Source organism: Ammospiza caudacuta, chromosome 3 (genome assembly GCF_027887145.1).
Source record: "Ammospiza caudacuta isolate bAmmCau1 chromosome 3, bAmmCau1.pri, whole genome shotgun sequence".
NCBI classification, from domain to species: Eukaryota; Metazoa; Chordata; class Aves; order Passeriformes; family Passerellidae; genus Ammospiza; species Ammospiza caudacuta.
Genome location: NC_080595.1, coordinates 35,803,891 through 35,825,085, shown reverse-complemented (window position 1 = coordinate 35,825,085; position 21,195 = coordinate 35,803,891). Strand labels below are relative to the sequence as shown.

At 36.4% G+C, this 21,195-nt stretch overlaps 1 protein-coding gene across 1 annotated transcript in view; it reads left to right on the top strand.

The window, feature by feature from the left end:
- CEP170 (centrosomal protein 170) overlaps window positions 1-21,195 on the top strand; it is a 94,591-nt gene that overhangs the window by 15,725 nt on the left and 57,671 nt on the right. The window contains exons 2-7 of the mRNA XM_058801261.1: window positions 8,285-8,430; window positions 13,192-13,281; window positions 17,089-17,170; window positions 17,721-17,776; window positions 17,901-18,063; window positions 20,704-20,838. Coding sequence (XP_058657244.1) covers window positions 8,326-8,430; window positions 13,192-13,281; window positions 17,089-17,170; window positions 17,721-17,776; window positions 17,901-18,063; window positions 20,704-20,838 — 631 coding nt within the window. The 5' untranslated portion in view covers window positions 8,285-8,325. The remainder of the gene's footprint in view (window positions 1-8,284; window positions 8,431-13,191; window positions 13,282-17,088; window positions 17,171-17,720; window positions 17,777-17,900; window positions 18,064-20,703; window positions 20,839-21,195) is intronic.

Sequence of the window (21,195 nt, the reverse complement as noted above, 5' to 3'; positions counted from 1 at the left end):
TGGACACCTGATCCATAAGCTCTCAGTCAGCTCCTCATGCATTCCCAGGTGGTGGAGCTCCATGCTGGTTACTGATATGGAGGGTGATATCCCTTCCTTTTTGCCTTGCCTATCATTCCTAGAGACTCTCTGTCTTTCCATTCCAGCACTCCAGTCACAGAAGCCATCCTACCACATTTCTCTGATGCCTTCCTGGCCACTGTAGTTCAAGGGCCTCTTCACAAGCTTGGCAAACCTGTGTCCAAAGCTACTCTTCCCTTTCTCTGATAGATAAACCCCAGCAGTGCTCCAGCAGACCAGGTTTTTCAAAGTCAGCCCCAAGGTCTAAGAAGCCAAACCTCTGTATGTGGCACAGTCCTGTAACCATTTATTGATTCTCCAGATTCAGTTGGTCCTTTCCAGCTGTTCCCTTTAACTGGGAAGGTTGATGTGAAAACTGCCTGTGTTCCAGAGTGCTTTATCATTGCTCTGTAATCCTTGGTACTCCTCTGGTTGCTCCTGGCTGTATCACTGGTACCCACATGAAATATTAGCAGCAGGTAATTGTTACTGGACAGGTCTTTTTGCATTCTGTGAAACTCAAATGGCTGATAGCCATCTTGTGTAATAGCAAAGGGTATGATCTTAGGATTCTTTTTTTTTTGTCATTATTATATGAAGAAAGAGAGTAGGATAAGATCTTTAAGTCATTGTCCCTCAAAATCAAAACCCTAAAGCAACTTTGGCTGCAGCTGCACTGTTGGCAGAAAAAGAAATCTATTTCAGTTGCTCTTCTGACAACCATTCCTGTGTGTCACAGTGGTAAAATAGACATGTATCTAATTCTGACCCGGACCAGAGGAGAGGATGCTTGTGCAGTTCCAGAGCTGCAGCAATGTTACAGCACAGATTTGCTGCCTGCCAAAGGGCAACAGCCTCCTGAGCTGCTTTCTTGTCCGTTTTCCATCAGATGCATGGGGTGACGTGTAGGGCAAGAAGAGTATGTGAGTCCTTTCTGTAGAGATCTCAAACTCCTTGAATGAAGCAGGAAAATTTCTCTTTATGCTTAGTGATATTCACAGCTGGAAGGCCTTTTTTTGGAATTAAAATATTAGGAAGTTTCTTCCCTCAAATGCTGCTGAAGAGTCTGTGGCCTATCTGTGCTAGGTTCAGCTTGTCTCCTCCTGTTGCTCTTGTTTTAGTCTTTTATGGTAGGCAGTATAGGTAATGTTCATATCTACCTATGTAGGATTGTACTAGTTAAAGAAGTAAAGGGCATGACTGAACTTGATGTCCTGATTCTTGCCTTTTTTTTTCATACGTTGGTTATGTCTATTTTTTTTCCTTCTTAAGTTTAAAATAGCTTTTAGAATAACCTTTTTTTTATAGTAGTGGATGTAGCAGATGTTCTCTGTCTATAAACAAAAGTTCTCGGGATTTTTCAGACATAAGATTCAAGGAGATTTACATATTTTTCTTTTGCCTTCTTTCCTCCTCCATCTCTCTGTAGAAGAACATCAACCACAAGACTGAAAGCATGGAGGGCAAAGAAGGTAAAAAAGAATGTATTGCAGAGTAGTGGTTAAGAAGGTTTCTTTGCTCTTGGTATTTCTTTTGTGCTGTAAAATTTTGTCGTAGCTATATCTTTCAGTCCATACTGGAAATGACATGTTTTTGACATAGTGTAAGGTTTCAGTATGATTTTTTCATCTGTTTTCAAGAAATTGTGGACAAATTGTGGATATTTGATCCAAGGTGGAACAGGTCAAACACTCCAGAAGCAGAATACTCAAGGGTATCATTCCAAGCCCTGTCAGTTACATCTTAGTAATTTTAGGAGAGAAGACAACATCTTTTTATGAGATGTTTGTTTTAGTGATAAGGGCAGTTATCCTAAGCACAGTCCTGTTCCCCATTTGAGCAGGGAAGTTAAATAGAATGGATAAGTCCCTTTTCTTTCACTTTACTTACCTATTTGTATGCTTTCAATCCAGTTCCACTCTTGTCCAGTAATTTAACAGAATTTTAATGAACTTTATAACTAATATCAATATTTCTTTATATCAGTGAGAATGGCATCACCTTTATGTTCAGAGCTGTACGTAGCATTTGAATGTTTCTAAAGGGATGTGTTCAGGTGAATTTTCCAGTCAGTGGAAAATTTGAAAATAATAATACTAGTTTGTTCAATTTCTGAAAACCTAGGAATTTTAGGTCATTTTTCCTAAGTATGTGAGCTCATCTTCTCATTTTGATGAAGAATTTCAGTGGTTTAAATCATAAATTACCTAATTTGTGCTTTCTTTGCCTTTTATTTTAACAGCCTTTTAAAGGAATATTTTGATTAGCCTTTATGGTTAGCATTTGTGAATTATGCTTGAGTGCACAAAAGGTCATAAATACTTGAAAAAATATTTTTATAGTTCATTAGCCTAAGCCATTTAAATTTAGATGGGTATTTATTTATTTAAAGGTTTTGAGGAGCAACATTACACACTACTGTGGCATGACATAGGCTTCTGTAGATTGAATTCCAGCTCTTAACGGAAGGTTCTTCACTCCTGCAACTTTCCTTTTTTATTATTTTTTTGTTTGGGTTTGCTTTTATGTTGAGTTTTTTCCTGCACAAGATACCCTCTTTGCTAACAAAACCCCTTGGTGTACTGGCCGTAGGAACTGGTGAGAATAGTTTCAGTCAGGAGGCTGTTGTTTGTGCAGCCCTCTCTCCCTTTCTGGGATGCCAGCAACGTGAGCAGTGAAGGCAGCAGAGAATTACGAAAGCACCAAGGATAGTTTCATGAGTTTCATGACTAAATGCTTAGAAGCCATCCTAGAGCATGACTTATTTTCTTGTTTTTATAGTTCTTTGATGGCAGATGAGCCCTTCCTTTTCCTTTGGAAAAGTGGTCTTAATTTTCTAGCCATTCTATGTGTGGCTTTAGACTTACTTTGCTAAAGAATTAGGCATTCAGAGATCTAACAGAAATAAATTAAACCATTTGAATACCAGTATATTGTGTGAAACTAGGTACTTTAAAATGAATTGCTGATGGGTTTGGAACTTAAATATCCAAGACTAAGATATTTCAGTGTTAAAAAAAGCTCTCTACAGTTCCCCATTTACATGAAACCCTCTCTACAACTACTTGTGCAGGTTTTACCGTAAGTGTTAATGAATTTCTCATGTGGTGGTGTTGAGCATGGCAGATGAAGTCAGGAGGAAGTTAATAATTCAGGAAGGGTTTTTAGTGATGTGCAGTAAATAAGGCTAATCAAATGATGAGGAGAGGAAAAAGAACACTGATTAACTGACTGTTAAGCTCTTTGTTTTAACCTGAGTAGGGCAGAGTCCTGATTAAAATGTGCTGTGCTGTAGTTAAAGGTTGTTTTCTAATGCATGTATGTAAGTAGGTTAATTATGATCGCCCATGGAGCACTTGGTGTGTCACACTACCCCACTTCAGAGGGTTTGGCACAGTAGACAATATTACTGTGCTGTTTACCACTTAGAGTTCCTAGGTTTAAATCAATTATCTTCATAGATTACTTTTGAATATTGATTATATGGATAAAATAATCTTCTCAGGGTTGAAGTTACCTTCAGTTAGGTGTTTTATTTCTTTGGCATACACTTGTCCATTTCAGTCAAAATTAGAACTGTTGGCACTGGTCTGTTTTATTACATTGAATAGTCAATAAAGGAGACATGGGAGGTACTTTTCCAGTGAGTGTTGTTTGCTGACCACATTTCTTTGTGATTTGGTTACCAGCTTCAACTTCAGGTCTTCTCCAGCCATTACTGGCTCCATCACTGCTCTCATTTCTGATTTGTCCCTTGTCATGGCTTATTTCTGACATTTACCTTTCTTGAGTCCTGATTCCAAAATCTGTCTAGAACCAAAAAGGTCTGGTTCAAGTGTCTTGTCCTTGTGTGGTTCTCACCTGTGGTTCTCTCCTTCCTGTTTGTTTCAACACAGGATGAGTTGAAAATACTGTGAAAAAGGTGCCTTATTTTTGTTGTAACTGGCACTGTAATACTAAAACAGCATGCTCCACAAATTTATTTAACTACCTCTGTATAGACAGATGTGTTGAGAGAATTTATCTCTGTCCTTGTTGAATGAATATGCACGAGGAAGGTTTTCAAAAGCCTCTTGCTTGTCTTTGTCCATTTGGATGGATCTGTACAAGAGCAATAATACAAGGTACAAACTGATACTCAGGCCTTCTGCCACATTTCAATGCCAATTTACATAGATGAATTACAGCTAATATTTTCTTAAATTGACATAGAATATTCTACTCTAACATTGTTTTAGAAATATTTCAGTCATTTCTTCAGAAATTTGCCTGAATTTCCTAGGCAGTTGTAAAGGTAAACTCAATTTTAGCAAATACTTAATTAAGACAGCTGAGAAGGTAAACTTAATTTTAACAAATACTTTAGCAGCTGGAAACAGGAACTTATAAGGGCAAATAATGGGCAGCAATGGGCTTATGACTCTGTCAGTACTGTGTCTCAGCTTGGTGCAGGGCTTTTTTAAATGTTGTTTTAAAATATTCATAAGTGGAATTTGTTGTACAGTAATAGGATAATTGTATGCCATTAAAATTACACTATTTTCAGTCTTTATGTAGAGGACTACAGTGCTTAAAAGTTGGAATTTCAGACATATATTAGGTTTAATTTAAATTTTAAACGTAGCTTTTTTTTTCTCTGTAGGATTGTTGTCTCAGTGTTCACTAACTTTAGTTTGAGCTGTTTTCGGTTACAGGCAAGTACAAAAACATGGGCTGTAAAATGCTCAAATTTGAGATTATTAAGGAGTTTTATTTGCAATAATGTGGGTGTATCAAAACTAATCTTGGCAATGTCTGTTTAGACATTTGAAATTGGTTACACCCATCTTTTGGCTGCAGTATCTTAGTTCATAGGAGTGAAGTATATTTACAGGGATGATGCAGCCAATTTCTCTGTTGCTGCATCATCTGTTTCAAATGGCTTGTTACTCACATGTTCATTCCTACATGCTGGTTACTGCCTTTTGAAAGTTGTAGTCCTGCACCATAAAATACTGTTTCTTCTGCAGACAAGGAAATATTTTGCAGCTGACATAGATGTCTCAGCCACTGACTTGCAGGCATGAGGAATGAGGCTTTGAATGATCAAGTCTTAAGGAAATGTTTGCTAGTTTGGTTAAACACAATGCTGTCATTTTAGGAAATACTAGTAAAACCAAATGCTTCAATAAAACATTTAAAATTATTTTTTTCTAGGAGTATTTTTTGTAAACACTGCATCTGGAAAGTGTAGTCTGTACTGTAGTAGGACAGGTCCATCTGGGACAATGTCCTGTCATGCAGAAAGAAAGGCTAGGTAAGGAAAAGAGGTTTTGGAGTAGGACAGTGAAACCTGACTAGAGCATCTTCACAGCCCCTAAAAATGCACAGTGCATGCACTTCCTGAGCTGTAAGTGGTGTCAGTGCATGTAACAGGATTGCTGATAAGCATTCATGAAAGAAAAGAATTGCTTTTTGAACCCTGTGTAACCATAACATTTCATTGCAGGAGTTATCATGACCTAAATTTACACTCTGTTAAGAGACACTTCTTGTGATGATTTTGCATCTGTCATACTGTAATTTAGTTTTCTATAGAAAAGGCAGTGAATTGTCTTTCATCGTTGTATTGTTCAGAACACTGTAGCCAGAGTACTTGGGACAGCAGTTTATTCAAAACATTGCAGGCTTTCATGAACTTTTTGGGGTGCAATGTAACTGTCCACATGACTAATAAGTGTGCAGTTCCATATCAAATTTTTGATGTACTTTTTTTGTTCTGATATTAAGCAACTGTTGCTACTGGATCCTCTTTTCAGCCAGTTGTGCTTTGCAGATTGCAGCATAGCTCTGATCAAAGGCATTGGTTTATTCTAAAGAATACTTTAAAATAAAATATGTATCTAGGTTGATGGTTTCTTGCAGTTGAGACAGCAACTGTTTCAAAAGAACAACATTATTAAGTTCGATAGAACTGCTGATGGACTTTTAACTACAAATGTGCTGCCAAGCTGTGTGGCAGTGATTGCTTTGTATAATGCATTTTTAAAAATTATTTCACATAGCTTAATTTAATCTGTTTGTTGTCAGGCTTTATTATTTGTAGGAAGTTTGGAGTGTTGGTTTATTTTTCCCTAGCTCTAGTTGCTGACCTACTTGTCTGTTTTATAAATAAAAATAGTTTTCCTCTTTTACAGTCAGTCTACCTGTGTAAACTACAACATAGTTTTTCCTTAGAAATTTTTCCAGTTTTCAGATTTTTTTTATATAATCTTGAGACTTTTGTATGAATTGCAAATTAGAGCAGGAAGGCCAAATGGTGCAAATGTAATTAGGATAAACAGATGGGATATTTTAGAAGGTAGTAAAATATAAACAGAATGAGGAGCTCTGATACTGAACAGCATGCTTGCTGTCAAACATCCAGTTAATTTACTTGTTAAAAGCTGGAATGTAGGTTGGCTGTTTGTGATACTTCCTTTTCCTCTCTTAAAGGGAACTGAAAAGTGTAATTTGATTGACCCAGTTTGTCTTGTAATTTTAAACTAGATTAAATTGAAAATACAAATATTAATTTCCTTCAAAGGTGCTGAATAATCCACTTTAATTGTTGAAACATGTATTTAGTAGCTATATCACTTTAAATTTTGTTTCAGCAAGTACTTATTGTAAATTTAATTTTAGTCTTTTTAGTTTCTAGGAATAAAATATGTTAGAGATGCTGTATTACTTCTGTTGAGTCAGATAACATTAAGTGGACATAGGTTTCACTTGAATGTGTTGTGATACAGCTGTGGAAAGATAATTCTATTCTAAGTATTACTATAGAATACTGTTGCAATGCATATTTACTTTATTATTCAGTAGCTCGTTAGCACATTAAGTCATTCTAAATTCTTCCATGTGAATTGCATTACTTTTTTTTAAACTGGTTTGGCAGCTCTGCTGGTACATTTTACCACCTTTTGACTGTTTTGTAAATATCTGCTTAGTCATGTCACATGCTGTTTTGACTTAAACTTCATTATCTTTACATATTTTACTGATTTGTGGTATCTCCTTGATTGTAGTTTGTCTGATGGCATACTGCTTGTATTGTCATTTTATTCAGTGTTTCCATTTTAGCCCTCATTTTGAGGACCTCACTGAATTCTTAGTATTTTTTAACAGTATGCCCAAGTCCACTACAGACTTATGTCTACTTAGAGTACATTTGCTAACCTTGCAGAAATTCACTAATTGGCATATAAATAGAAGAGAAATGCCAGCTATTTGGTACCGAGAGAAAAGCTGGCTGCTTGCTTTTGATTTTCTTTAGCTTCCCTTTCAATGAATACAGTGTGGTTATGAATGAATGAAATAATTGCTTTGGCTTGCATTTTCTTTAGGAGAGATTTGGAATACTCTTAAGGCTGTTTTCAACTGTTAGCCATTGAATTGCCTTAAAGAGAAATTTAACCATATTTTTGTCCAGGTTCAAGTAAATCATATTGTGTGAAGAAGTTTTCTGTACAAGTTTTTATCCATTTTTATGACATTTTAAATAGCTATGGGTTTTCTCTTCTGTTTTATGGAATATGTTGGATCTTTTACTGATAAATAATGGTAAAGTTTTGTAGGAATGCTTCTTTTGGATTTCATACTTACAGATAATCTATTCTAATTTGTTCATTTTGTTCTGCTTCGTTTGCAATACTAAATGCACACTGTTAAATTTCCAATAGATGTTCTATCCTGAAAAACTGAGATTAAATAAGAAGCAAAAGTTCCATTAATTTAATGGAACTGGTGCTGTACAAAGGACTTGAGCTTAAAATCAGATGAGGTGGTTCTTTTTCACAGGAAAATGTAATGACATGCAAGTTACTTGCTGTATTTTGTGAATGTTTGCTACAGAACTGTTTGTTGGTTGTGATAGTGAAACATTATTGTAGCAATTATCTTGATAATCAGTGGTCAAATGCTAAAAGCTTTCTGACAACTTGACATACAACTTTGGCATTAGCTAGCTGCTTGCTCCTTTTGCAGAAGGTTACCAGTTAATTCTGCCCAATTACAAGGAGCAGAGCCTGAGAGTATGCAAATCTGAAGCCTCTTGCTTCCTGTGATTGCTGGATTCAGTACATGCTATTGAGAACGCTGTATTTTCAGAGGTTTTTTGTATTCTGCTCACAGTGTTTGCTGAGCAGAAACTGTAGCTAAAAATAACTAAAATGAATTTCTCTCTCTTTCTTTCTCACTGCAGGATGACGTAGCTTTGCCAAGGATTTATCAGCTAAGCAGAAAATGAGCTTAACATCCTGGTTTTTGGTGAGCAGTGGCGGCACCCGACATAGGCTGCCACGAGAAATGATTTTTGTTGGAAGAGATGACTGTGAGCTGATGTTACAGGTAATTGCTTCAGCCTTCCATGTGCAGCTGCTCAAATCATGAACTTAGTGCACCAGCTTCATGCATTCCTTTTGAAAAAGAAATTTCCCAGATGTTGGGGAGCAATTGTTTTGAAGAATCTTTTGTGTCCTTAGGGAAAAAAAATTAGTTTAAATTTTTTGCCATCAATCGTGCAGTTACTGCTTAAGTACAGAGAATCACATTTTCTTCATATAAATCAAATGCAGAATGCAAGGATAGAAGATGAAATACATTTTGCAGTATGACCAGTAAAGTAAGTAGACTGTGTTCCATAAAATGTGATGATGTTAAGAGAGCTGGATGCTTTTGAAAGGAGCCTTCTTTTTTCAGCAGCTTGTAATCTAATTTAGTCACGTGATTTGATGTAATTCTATCCCCATGGCCTGATTGTGTTGTACAAAGGAAAATGAAATTTCTAGAGAAGAGTATTTCTGTCTCTGAGGAAGTTGAATGACTCAGTTTAAATAGAATTGAAAATACACAAGTCAAAATAGCTTGATCCTTCAGTAACTTCCTCAACTTTGAGGATGACTCTGTGGAGCTCTTAGATGTGTGTAGCTGTGTTGTTATGTAGCCATATTGCTTGCACTTTGCCCTGTCAAAGCTGTAGTCCTCTGACCTGCCTTTTTCTAATTTTTTTTTAATGACTGATGGTAGTATTTTGGGAATTTCTTCTTACTGTTTCGTGTAGAGCTCTTAGGAAGATTGAACTTAAAACTGATATTCTCAACACTTCCTACCATTCAATAAAATACTTTGTTTTAGAGTTTTTGTTCCCAAAAGTTGTGTATGCAGCCATTATTGCCCAAATTAGAGTCTTACTTGCAAATGAAGTGCTTAGAGATGTAATTCTACATTTATTACTCAGAATGTAGTATCTCTAGTAAATTGCATTTGGCTCTCAGCCTCAGAAGGCATTGAGATATTTTATTGATGATATTAGAAAGCACTTGGCAGTACTCTTAATTTGTCTTTAAAAACAGATAGTATGATGTCTTGGTAATTTATGTGGGACGTATTTAAAAAACCCAAACAAACAAGTGCACAGATAAATCCACCAACATCCAAAACAACAATGAAAGAAAAGCAACCAAAAAGCCCCACTCCACTGGTTCCTGCCCAGTAGCTTATAATCTAAAAATGCTTTTATTTTACCAGTGACTTGTTTGAGAGGGCTGTTTTCTGTAAATAAGAGAGCATATTTTTTCTTCTCTGCTATGCCATCCATAGTAGATCAGTCCTTGGAGTGAAACATTTATTCTTTTGTGTTACAGAACTCCACCTTCAAAGGTAGCTGCCTCTTTGATTAATACTGTGAATAGATTTGATTTATTTACAAACATTATTTGTTGTGCATTTACTTCAGAGTTAGTGAAAAAAAATCAAGGGGCATGGGGATTTCAAGAATATTCTTTTTAGCCTGCTGCTATGTTAGGTCTACATGCCAGCATGACTGTAACACCACATAGTGCTGCAGGGGGAGGAACCCACCAAGAGAGAAGCTAATAATGTGTTCTTGTTCTGTGTGTGTAGCTCTTTGTGCAAGACCTTCCTCTCCACTCTTGACAACTTGGTTGTTCTCTTACTGCAAAGCATGTGGACAATGCATGATAAAGAAAGCAGAATTTAATGCTTTTATTCATAATTGCTTGACATATTATAAAGGCCTTAATGAAAATAATTTTGACTGTTTCATGCTTGATAGACCTCAGATCTCTACCTGTAAACACTGTTGTTCTAAAAGGTTTAGTTCACATCTGGGAATACAGATCTGCCTTTTTTTTGTAAATATGTTCAAAAAGTCTTCCTGTTTAGCTAACTGTTCCTAACTGTTCCATTGCATCAGCCTGCTTGTGGATAAACACTACATTACCCCTTCTTTCACCTTATGGTTAGAAATCTTTTTGAATGTTATTGGAGAAATCATCTCCAGGAAAAAAATATACATTATTCTCAATATCACAATGGTTTGCAAAGAAGAGTGCATTTATTTTCTCAATATACAGAAAATATTCTGTATTCTGAATATTTTCTTAGTAGTCTGGATTGAATTGAAGAGTATCTATGTAAAATAACACCAGTCAGAAATTTCTTTTAACTGAGGATGGACTTTTCGTATTCGTATGGCTTTTACTGCAGTTATTCTGTGATTCTTATTTCTGCAGACATATATAAATCTGTGTACTGGATCTGGCTGGTTGGTAGGGTTTTTTTTTATAGAAGCCATTATGGTACTGTTTTGGATTTGTGACCAGAACACTGTTGATAGCACACCACTCTTTTGGCTGTTGCTGAGCTGTGTGTGTGCAGTTTCAAGGCATTCTCTCTCACTCTGCTCCTCCTACACACCCTTGACTGGGGGAGTGCACAGAATGCGGAGAAGGAGCACAAACGAGGACAGCTGACCCAAACTGACCAAAGGGATATTCTGTGACAAATATTGTGTTGTGTTTGGCAGTGAAATCTGAGGAAGGGGCTTTGGGGAAGATACCCACTACTCAAAGACTGTCTGGGCACTGTGCTGCTTGTGTTAGGTTGGAAGTGATTGCCTTCTCATCACTTGATTTGTTTTACTTCTTCCTTCTTCCCCTTTGCTGCTGAAACTTGACCCATGGGTTCTTTCCTTTTGCTCTTCCTGTTCTGTCCCACATCCCGCTGGGGCAGCAGAGAGTGAGTGAGCAGCTGGGTGGCATTTACTGCCAGCCAGGGCACCACAGTCTTACAAAAAGGAATTTTAAAAGCCCTTAAATTTGAATGGAAGGCTGCAATAACAAAGCCAAAGGAAAAAAGGCATTCAAAAGACTTGCACTGTCTTTGCACCTGCAAAGATCAGCTGAAATGAATAAAAAGTCCAATTATATGTAAGTAATTTGAACCTGAGGAGAACTGTGAAGTTCTGCGGAATTTCAAGTGTTTCTGTAAAAACCACAGACTTGAGTAATCATTCTTAGCATTTCAGATGATGTGACACAGTAGCATGAGGATTTTTTCTTGTCCTTTCTGTTTTAACTTATTTTTAATAGGATGTAGCACATAAATATAATTAAATTTTTATTGATACAGTATATATTTGAATAACAACACTGAGAGAAGTTCAATTTTTTTTCAATAGCTTAGGTAAAAATAGGGTAATTCTTGGTGCAGAACATGCACATCAGTGTATTTCATTGTATTGAGATTGTTTTCACTTGAAAGGTTACTAAGTTAGTAGAAAATGAACCATGTTGCCGTGTCTTCATCTGCCATTAAAAGCATTTAACTGATGTAGTATATTAGTGCAGCTTATATTGGCAGGCAGCTTGTTCATTTGTCTGTCTCTTCCTTATTCTGCACTTTGATACCCTGCCCCCTCTCATTATATCCCTCAAAAATGTAGAGCAAAATAAAAAGTCTAAATATAAAATTGTAAGTATGAGCAGGAGAACAGTGATCTCACTTCTTTGGGGAGAAAGCAAAGTGGTCATAAGATTAAATGGACAGGAAGAATGAGAAAGTAAATTGAAAGTAAGGAAAATAATAGTAGCAAGTCTCAGGAAATGGAAAAGGAGTGAGGTGATAACTATGGGATTACAATAAGAGAAAACATTTCCTTAGGAATAATGGTTGTGTGTTCTGATGCCCTGTACTGGCCAGGGCACTTGGTAAGGCAGGTCTGTCCTACAACTGACAGACCACAAATGCTGGTACACAGAAGTCATGGAAGTCTCAGACAGAAATGTATCATACTGTGCAATACAGTCCTGAAAAATGAGTTGAGTAGCAAGGATAGAAGATGCAAACCTGAAATTAGAAGCTGTGCTGGTGGAAGGAATTTGCTGCTGTGCAGTCATTTTGTGACAGTGCACTAGCAGAATGAAGAGCAAACATAAGATCAAGTTGGGCTGATGGAGAGGATGAGCTGTGGTCTCCATTCTCTTGGGAGCTCTTGAAGGTGTGCAGCTGCTGACCATATGCATGCATGAAGGAGACACATCCAGCCCCACATCCCTTGTTTGCCATCAGCACCTCAGGCTGCAAACACTTGGCAAGGAGTGAGTGCTGAAAGAGGGACTTGGCTGTTGGGGAGCTGCTGTTCTTGGATGAAATAGCAGCCAGGCTTGTTCCTCATCTGTGTCATGATGTTTGTATGTGAAATAAAGAATTAATGAGAAAAATAGATGGATACTGAAGTGCTTAAGGGAGGACTGAGAAAGTCAGAACTGATGGGAATAGTAATTCAGGAACTGCTCAGACATTTAGCTAATTGGTTCAGGAAATTGAGATCAAGGAGAAACACTTGGAATGCTTGTATACTGCAGTAATTATCCCAGATGTGTGACAGGAAATGGAGTTTGAGAGACAACAGCAACACCCCGGAATCACAGTCATGTCTTGAAAGATGCATGTAATTAAGGGGTGAGAGTGTTAGAAATAAAGTGCAGATGATAATAATATTAGGTTAAACATCAGTGATCCTAGACTGAAAAAAAAAATATAAAAGCTTTGGATGAGGTATATCTGGATCTGACTGATCATATTTAGGGAAACATTAGGAAAATAATTATTTTGAATTAAATTTAGGATTTTGCTATGGGTACCTGGAGTTGGGTTAGATATTATCATTTTAGTATGTGGGACTGTCTTTTTAATATAATTTGAATAAATGTGCTATGTAAAAAGAGAAAATCACACTGCTCTAAGATATAGCCATAACCACCTCATGTGGTTTTCAAACACCTTGTTTTCTTTAATATATTTTAGTCACGGAGTGTGGACAAGCAACATGCTGTACTCAACTATGATGCCTCTACAGATGAACACTTGGTGAAGGATTTGGGCAGCTTGAATGGGGTAAGTTAACATCAGAAATAGATAGCTCCCCATAGTGTTATGGGGAGCCATTATTAATTGTACATTAATACTTTTTTAATGCGAGTGTGGAAATGGGGGAACATTCAAAAGGAAAGTTTAGTCTTTGCAGGGGTTTTCCACTGCACATTTTATAAAGGGCTGCTGTTAATTCCAGTAATAAGAGGGCTTTGGCAATAGGAAAAGCTCAAAACAATAGAAAGGAGTGTGTTATACTTATGTATTTCAGAATTCAAAAAAAAAAAGAATCTTGACTATAATGTCTAAAAGCCCTGACATATTTCAATATCAAAAATGTGCTATTATGATATGGATTTTATTTCACATGCTGTTCCTTATTCTTCTGTTACAATAGAGAAAAGAATGTTAAACTGTATTTCTACTGTACATATGTGGAAAAAAATAATTATGCAATAACCATATATGAAAATCAATTTAACTAATATTGTATTTGCATTTAGTTTTTCAGAATAGTTTTTATTAAAAATCTCTATGAATAATTTGTGTCAATTCATTGCAAACTAATACAGGAGAAATCCAAAGTTACAGGAAATACAAATTTTGAATGACATTTTATGTTCTAAGGCTTTTCTAGGAAGTGAATATTCAGAAGTCTAGCTAAGCATCACTTTTGATAAAAGTTTTTGATATTACAGCAAATTATTAAAAACATAGTAACTTTGTTATCATTTTGTAGCCCTTTAGATACTCCTTTATGACCTCTGTATTTGCACTAGTTGTGTTTGTTATTTTATAACTTTAAATGTTTGGCTCTGTTGTGAATATGTACAGAATAAAATCATGAGTTCATCTGTGACTGCCTATTTGAAAAATACTTAGAAAGCTGCTGATAGTGAATAGTTTTGTCAAATACTTAAATAAATAGAAGATGAACTTTCAAGTTACTACCTTTTGATCTTGAAGTGCATTTTGAAATAAAACTCTGTCACTGTCTCTATTAGTTTTTCTGTATTTTTAGGTAACTAACTCAGCCTTCCAAATAGTCAGTCTCAACTCCATGTGAAACCACTGAAGGGCTATATCCTTTTAACAGTTGTAGACATACAAGGACTTTGGTCCTTAAATATTTAATATGCCCCTGTATTTTCAAAGTTGGTGTGCTGTTTCAAGGCAGTGATCAAAAATAAGTTGAGCACATAGAATTTTTTTGCTGACACATTTGATTTTATTCCCTAGTTGTGTAATTCTTGTAGTCAGTAGGCATACCTTCAGATTTTTGTTGCCTTGTCACAAAACTGGAATTGAATAGAAATATATGTTATAAGGTCTTCATTCAACTCCTTTTTTGCCTCTAATAAAGAGCTTTCAGTGATTTGCTTCACTTGATCTAATTCATTCTCAAGTTTGAGGTGAAGCTTCAGTTGCTTCAGAGCTGTTTACTCAGAGACATCAAAGGAACTCTTTCTTCCCACTGTTTTGGGACAAGGAATATTAAATCTCAGAGTTCAGTCCTTTTTCTTTGTCTTCACAGTGTTTTCCTTACTGTCACTTTCCCACTGTGCTTTTCTTTCATATCTCTGCTTGCCTGGTTTCAGGTTAATGGAGAAAAAACATTATTTTTGTAACACCATACTTAATTGTGTGGCAGAACAATGGCTCAGTACCATATGGTGAACTAGGTAATAATTCTTCTAGTCTAGCTGCTGTTTGCTCTGAGAGCACCACCTCCCTAGCAGCCAAGTGCCTCTTCTAGTGCTTCAGCAGCTGCTACCCTGTCTTATTTTGCCTACTTCATGGAAAGATTTATTTTGCATCTCTCCAGCTGGTCCCATCTCTTTTGAGAATAGATACATACCTTTCTTAGTATAAAGTATTTCTCCATTCCTGGTAGAATGCACTTTAACCACGCATGATAATTCAGAGTTTAAGGGGAGGTGGCTAGTGCCTATGTTTTGGTTTTGAGTGTTCTGAGTGTTATAATTTCACAAGCTGACTATGATTGCACCTGATGCCCTAATGCCTGAATATTCTTACATGTGTGGTTGATTCACACTCAGTTCAGTGAAAAGGTTACAGTAGTCTTTCTCGTGGACTTCGAAATCTAGAAGTCTTTATCCTGGACATCTAAGATTTGAAAAAAAAAAAGGCAAAAGTAAATTTTAACCAGTTTTACATTAAGTTAAATTGTATTTCTGATAGTTTGTTGTGACTCATTCTGGACACTCCTGTTTTTCTTTTTATTTTCCATACAAGAAAGATGAAGGAATTTCTCTTTTCTGAGGCAAATGCGTGCAGTTGCTAGTATATAATTATTATTTCCCTGGTATCAGTAGAATTCAAGTGTGAACTTGTGAACTCAAAAACATACCAGAAGAAGTATTAACAATCCATGGCCCTGTTGAGTAACATTCTTCTCAGGAATATTTACAGGATAGCAAACTGATGTTTCAGGACTGGATTCTGAAAAACTTAGCAAACTTTATGAAGGCTTAAAGACAGTTGGCTCTCACTATTTGAAGAATGAACTTTAGAAATCACATGAATGGAGTGATTTAAAGGGGCAAAGGATTCTTTATTTACAGAGTAACTAGCTTTTTCAAGCTAGCTTTGTCTGGCATCCCAATGCATGTGATGAGATTTTAAAGCTCCAGTGGCAGAGTAACCAAGACTTGGTTGTTCTATGCTGTCACATCAGTCCTGAGCATGAGGCTGTCAGTAAACTGCACACACAGTCACACACAGCCTTTGGAGTTCCCTGCATTGGCTATGCTGTGTCTGCACACGAGTTTCAGAACTCTGACCTGGGAGGAAAAATGCATAGATATAGACATAGATCTCTGCAAGGTGGCCTAAATTCTGTAGGTTCACTGAAATTCAGAGTGCCTTGATGATAGTCTTCACAGAGGTTTATGCCCTGGACTCTCAAAATGTTAAAGTGAAATAAATTTGCCTGAAACCTTCCTGAAAGTTTCATGCTTTCAACAGTGACTAGTTGTACCTTTTGTTCTTATTTCCCATGGAAGATATTTTTTATGAAGTAGGTAAACAGCTTTTAAAATAATGAAATAAACATTCTTTTCCTTCAAGAAAAGAAAATTAAATGAAAGATCCTCTTACTATTTTGGGGAAGGAGATTGTTTCTCTCTAATCACAGTTCATTTAATACTAGACTCATGAGAAACACAGCCATTCAAATATTCAGATTTTTGACTTATTTAATGATTCAGGTTTTTCCAACTTCCGAGTGCTTATAAAATGGCATATTCCAACTGTTTCTTTAGAAACATGTGCATGTGGTAGAAGTTTTAAGTTAGACGTAGGATGATCCTGTAGGGTTGCAATATACTGAATTCTTCCCACTGATTTTTGGTGTTACTCAGATGCACAAACTTGGTCCATGTTTTCTTAAGTCCTTTGACAATTATTAGAAATAAGCTGCCTCAGAACTCTCATATTCAATGCTAAATGCTGTACAAATACGATGATAAGTCAATTCTGGCATTTAATTTGGGTTGAAAAAAGCAAACTACAAGAAAAATAGTAAGTGGAGGTGCTAATTCAAGGGAACATTAATCAACTCTTCCATGAATATTGCTAACAAGATGGAACTGCAAGGAATTTTTCAAGACCAGTGTGCATCTTGGTAATCAACTGGTGTTTTACCTTCCTTTTGACATGCTTTGTTAAACAGTTGGCAATTTGAGCTTATGGTTTCCTTGTGAATCCCCAGTAGAAAATTTGTGGTGCTGAAGACTTTCTTATAGAATTATTTAATTTTGTTGTTTTGGAATTTAATGGTATTTCTTTCTGTCCTCATTTGTTCTGCAGACATTTGTGAATGATGTGAGGATTCCAGAACAGACATACATCACTCTGAAGTTAGAAGATAAATTGAGATTTGGATATGATATCCTTGCCATAAAAATGCAGTGTCAGGATGGACTTGTCTTGTTAGAAGTATGGTTGTGTTAAGTGTTGTCGTTGCTACAAAAATGCCTGTATTAGCGAAAATCTCAGAGTTTAGGATATTCTACCTTGGTCTGAACTACTGATAAAGTACATTTCATTGTCTCTCACTGCAAGAAACCTCAACTTTCAATTATGATTTGGAACATAATGTGTGTCTTCTGCGTTGCTAAAGAGTACTACTTTTCTTTGAGGCAGATATATAAATATTTGTATCATATGCAGTTGTATACCAGCAGATAAGATTACAATTAAATATTCAGCAAACTGCTGAATGAAAAAAAATTGCTTTTATAATTAAAACACTAAGGTATCCACTCAATGTTCTGTTTATATATAGTCAATAACTTCATTTGCTTTGATGAATACAGTGACATGTATTGAAAGCTGTCACCATGCCAGTGGCATAATAGACTGCACAATTGTTACTTTTCTGTAACATCCTCTTGTGAATTCAGAGTTTTTTCAGCATTTTCCTTATAATTTCCTACATACTAATCTTTTTACTGTGGTCAGGGGAGAGATGAGAGTCCCCGAAGAAGCACTTAAGGTAACAATGTGCAGTTCCTGGATGTTTTTTTGTCATTGTACAGTTATGTACAATGACATAGAGAGGTGTTTTTTTTCCCACTCTTTGAGGGTTTGTGTTTTGTTCTCTATTTAATATCATGTAGCATGAAAAATTCTCGAGCCAACTCCAGTTATCCCAAAAATCTTCAGAGGCAGAAGGATCGAAACAAAGCAGCTCCAAAAGTTCAGAGTCCAAGGCAGCAGACTCCACAGCTGAAGTCCACCACAAAACTACAGAAGCACTGAAATCTGAAGAAAAATCAGTGGGTAAGGTTCATTTTTTTGTTGCAGAAGCACAAGAACTTGGGAAGGATGTTAATTTGCTTCAGTAGAATGATTGTGAAATTCTGTGGACAGTAAGAATTTCACAAATATGGACATTTAACCATAGTTTAGATGTAAATAATGTTTTTGGCGGTTAATTTCTACTTTTTTTATGGTAACATCCACATGTTAAGAACATTTTTAAAGAGAGATTTGATTGGCTTTTTTAATATTTTTGCATATCTCTTTGCCCAAATCACAAACTTGTGGCATTTGTGGTAGAAAATTTCTATTTTTTTGCAGTTTAAGTGAAAGTATTTGTTCAGTTTGTACTTTTTACCATTACCAAGTGCACTAATTTTCTTTTGGTTGGTTTGGGGTTTTTTCCCTTTTTAAATGGGCGGGAGTTCTGTTTGTTTTGCAGTTCCTAGCATTCTTTGTTTGATGTGTCAGGATATAGCCTCAGTGTTCTATTGTGGTTTAAAGATTTGTAGATACTGTAGTTTCAGCCTTGTTTCTACACCATCATTCCTATTTATTTAATGTGTCATGGTGGCTCTGCTGCGGTTGTCTTAACTTTGTGTGGGTTGTGCTGCCCCCAGTATGGGAAGGTTTTGGATCTGTTGGAGTGAGGCCAGAGGAGGGTCAAAAAGATGAGCAGGGAGTTGGAGCAGACAGGCTGTGGGATGGAGTTGTTCAGCCTAGAGAAGGAAAGGCTCCAGGGAGACCTCATAGCAGCCTTTCAGTACCTAAAGGGAGTTGGGAAAAAAAGAGGGAGAGTGTATTTAACACAGGCAGCTAGTGATAGAAAGACTAGGTCTGATGGTTTTAAACTGAGAGAGGACAGGTTTTGATTGGATGTTAGGGAGAAATTTTTTACTGTGAGAGTAGTGAGCCACTTGAACAGGTTGTCCAGAGAGTTTGTGGATGTCCCATCCCTGGAGGTATTCAAGGCTTTGAGCAAACTGGTCTGGCAAAAGATGTTCCTGCCCATGGCAGGTCCCTTCCAACCCAAACCATTCTCTGATGAGCTTCAGCATGAGGCTTTCTGAAGTGTAGTGGATATAACCAAAAGAATGAGAAAGGGATCAAGTATTGTTGTTTCCTTAATATGGAACTGTCTAGGTCTGATTTCCAACCTGATCAATGCTCAACAGTTTTGTTTAGGTTTCATCTCTTCTTCCAGAAGACTCACTTCAAAGACTTCTCTTCCCCACATACAGAATTCTGTGGTATACTTAATTAACCTGTTTGTTTTGTTGGCTAATCCAGCATCTTGTTAAGGGTACATAAAGTAGCACAGTGGGGGCGGTTTATCCTCACCTTCTCTTTTTCTTTTCACTCTTCCAAAAATAACAGGGATAGGGATTTATATTTGAGTGTAACTCTCCTAAGCTTTTTGGGGATTGATTCTTTCACTGTTGCTTTATAAATGCACATCTGCTCATTATTGCTAATTCAGTGCACAGGAATAGAATTGTGCGATGGTTTGGGTTGGAACGGAGCTTAAACATCACTTAGGTTGCACCCCCTTGCCATGGCCAGGGACACCTTTCACCAGACCAGGTTGCTCAAAGCCTCATCCAGCATGTTGTTCTGGAACACTTCAGGGATGGGGCATCCACAAATTCTTTATGTAACCATCAAGGTTTTTTTTTTGTAATTTATATCGACTAAGGCATAATGCTGTGTAAAAAGGAAGTACTTAATGTCTTAAAATCATGTTGAAACCTTTGGCATGGCTATGAAATCATCTTTGGATTGCAAGTGTATAAAATACTGAAAAATGTTGACATTCCTAATCAGAAAAGTCACAGACAAGCACCTAAGGTAGATTTTAACATATGATGTTTTATTATATAAAGACTCTTTAAAATATATTCAGAACATCTGTATGACACTAGAATAGCTAAATCTCTGTAGGGTGAAGTATTCGTCCAAAAGATCAGATCAAACCTAACCCAGCAATTTATCATCAGGTTAGAAATCTCAATTATATATCAGTGGTTTTTTTCTTACTTAATTTTTGTAATTAAATCTATTTAACCATGTGCTATAGCACTTTTAGTTGTGCTATAATTTAACTGATGCTTTTAAAAAAAACCACCCCAACCTGTAAAATTGATTGTGCTCAGTAATGTTTTACACACAAGGTAACTTTCAGCACTCTGTAGTAGCTGTCAGCAATTTGGAACCTTGGCAGCATTGCAAAATTTGATCAGTTTTTCATGCAGTGAGTTCAGATTTCATTGAAAGGTCAGTGTGGGTAAGAATGAGAATCTTCCCACAGAAATAGCAGCAAACAGCTTTTAGGAATGTTCTGCTGTCTTGATGACTTCAAACTGAAAGAAGAAATAATATTTGCGGATATATCAGGGTAACAATTAGAGACGGTGCCTGCCTTTGCATAAACATTTGTGCCAGAAGTTTTATCAGGTCATTAGTAAGCTTTTATATTTAGAACCCAGATCAGTTGTCTGGCCTCCAAGTTTGTTTTGTATTTAGGCAAATGCATGCATCCATTTCACTTCAGCTTCCAGGAGAAATGATCCAAGCAAATGACTTTCTCTTCATGTGATTCTTAGCCTAAATATCATAGCTAAACAGAAAAGTTATTTCCTCTGTTTTGGGCTGGCTTTATAGATATTTCTGCCATGCCTCGTGGGACACCTTTGTATGGGCAGCCAGCCTGGTGGGGTGAAGATGAAGCTGATGAAAAAGGTGGTTGTAAGCCAGATAGCAAGCATGAAGAAAAAATGCCTGAGACAGGAGCTTCAGGTAAGTGTGTTGTCTTATTTCTTGGCTTTTCTCCTCTTTACTGAACTGCATATATTCTTAAATAGGGAACTAAACAGATGTTTGGAAGTTTCACAGTTTGTGTAGATAAAAGCCTATTAAAAGGTAAGGTAGTTGAAGAACATATTTTTGTGAGAAACTGTGCGTTTACAGATTGGTACTATTATAAAGAAATCAGTTTCACATATAATGTGTCAATTTTCTAGTATATAACACAATTTTTTATCAGTAAGTATAGCAAATAATGTTACTTGAACCAGTGTGTCCTTTGTTTCAGTTTAATCTGTATCTGTCATTTTATATACGAAGAAGTATTTTATTGAAATAATTTCTGGAAAT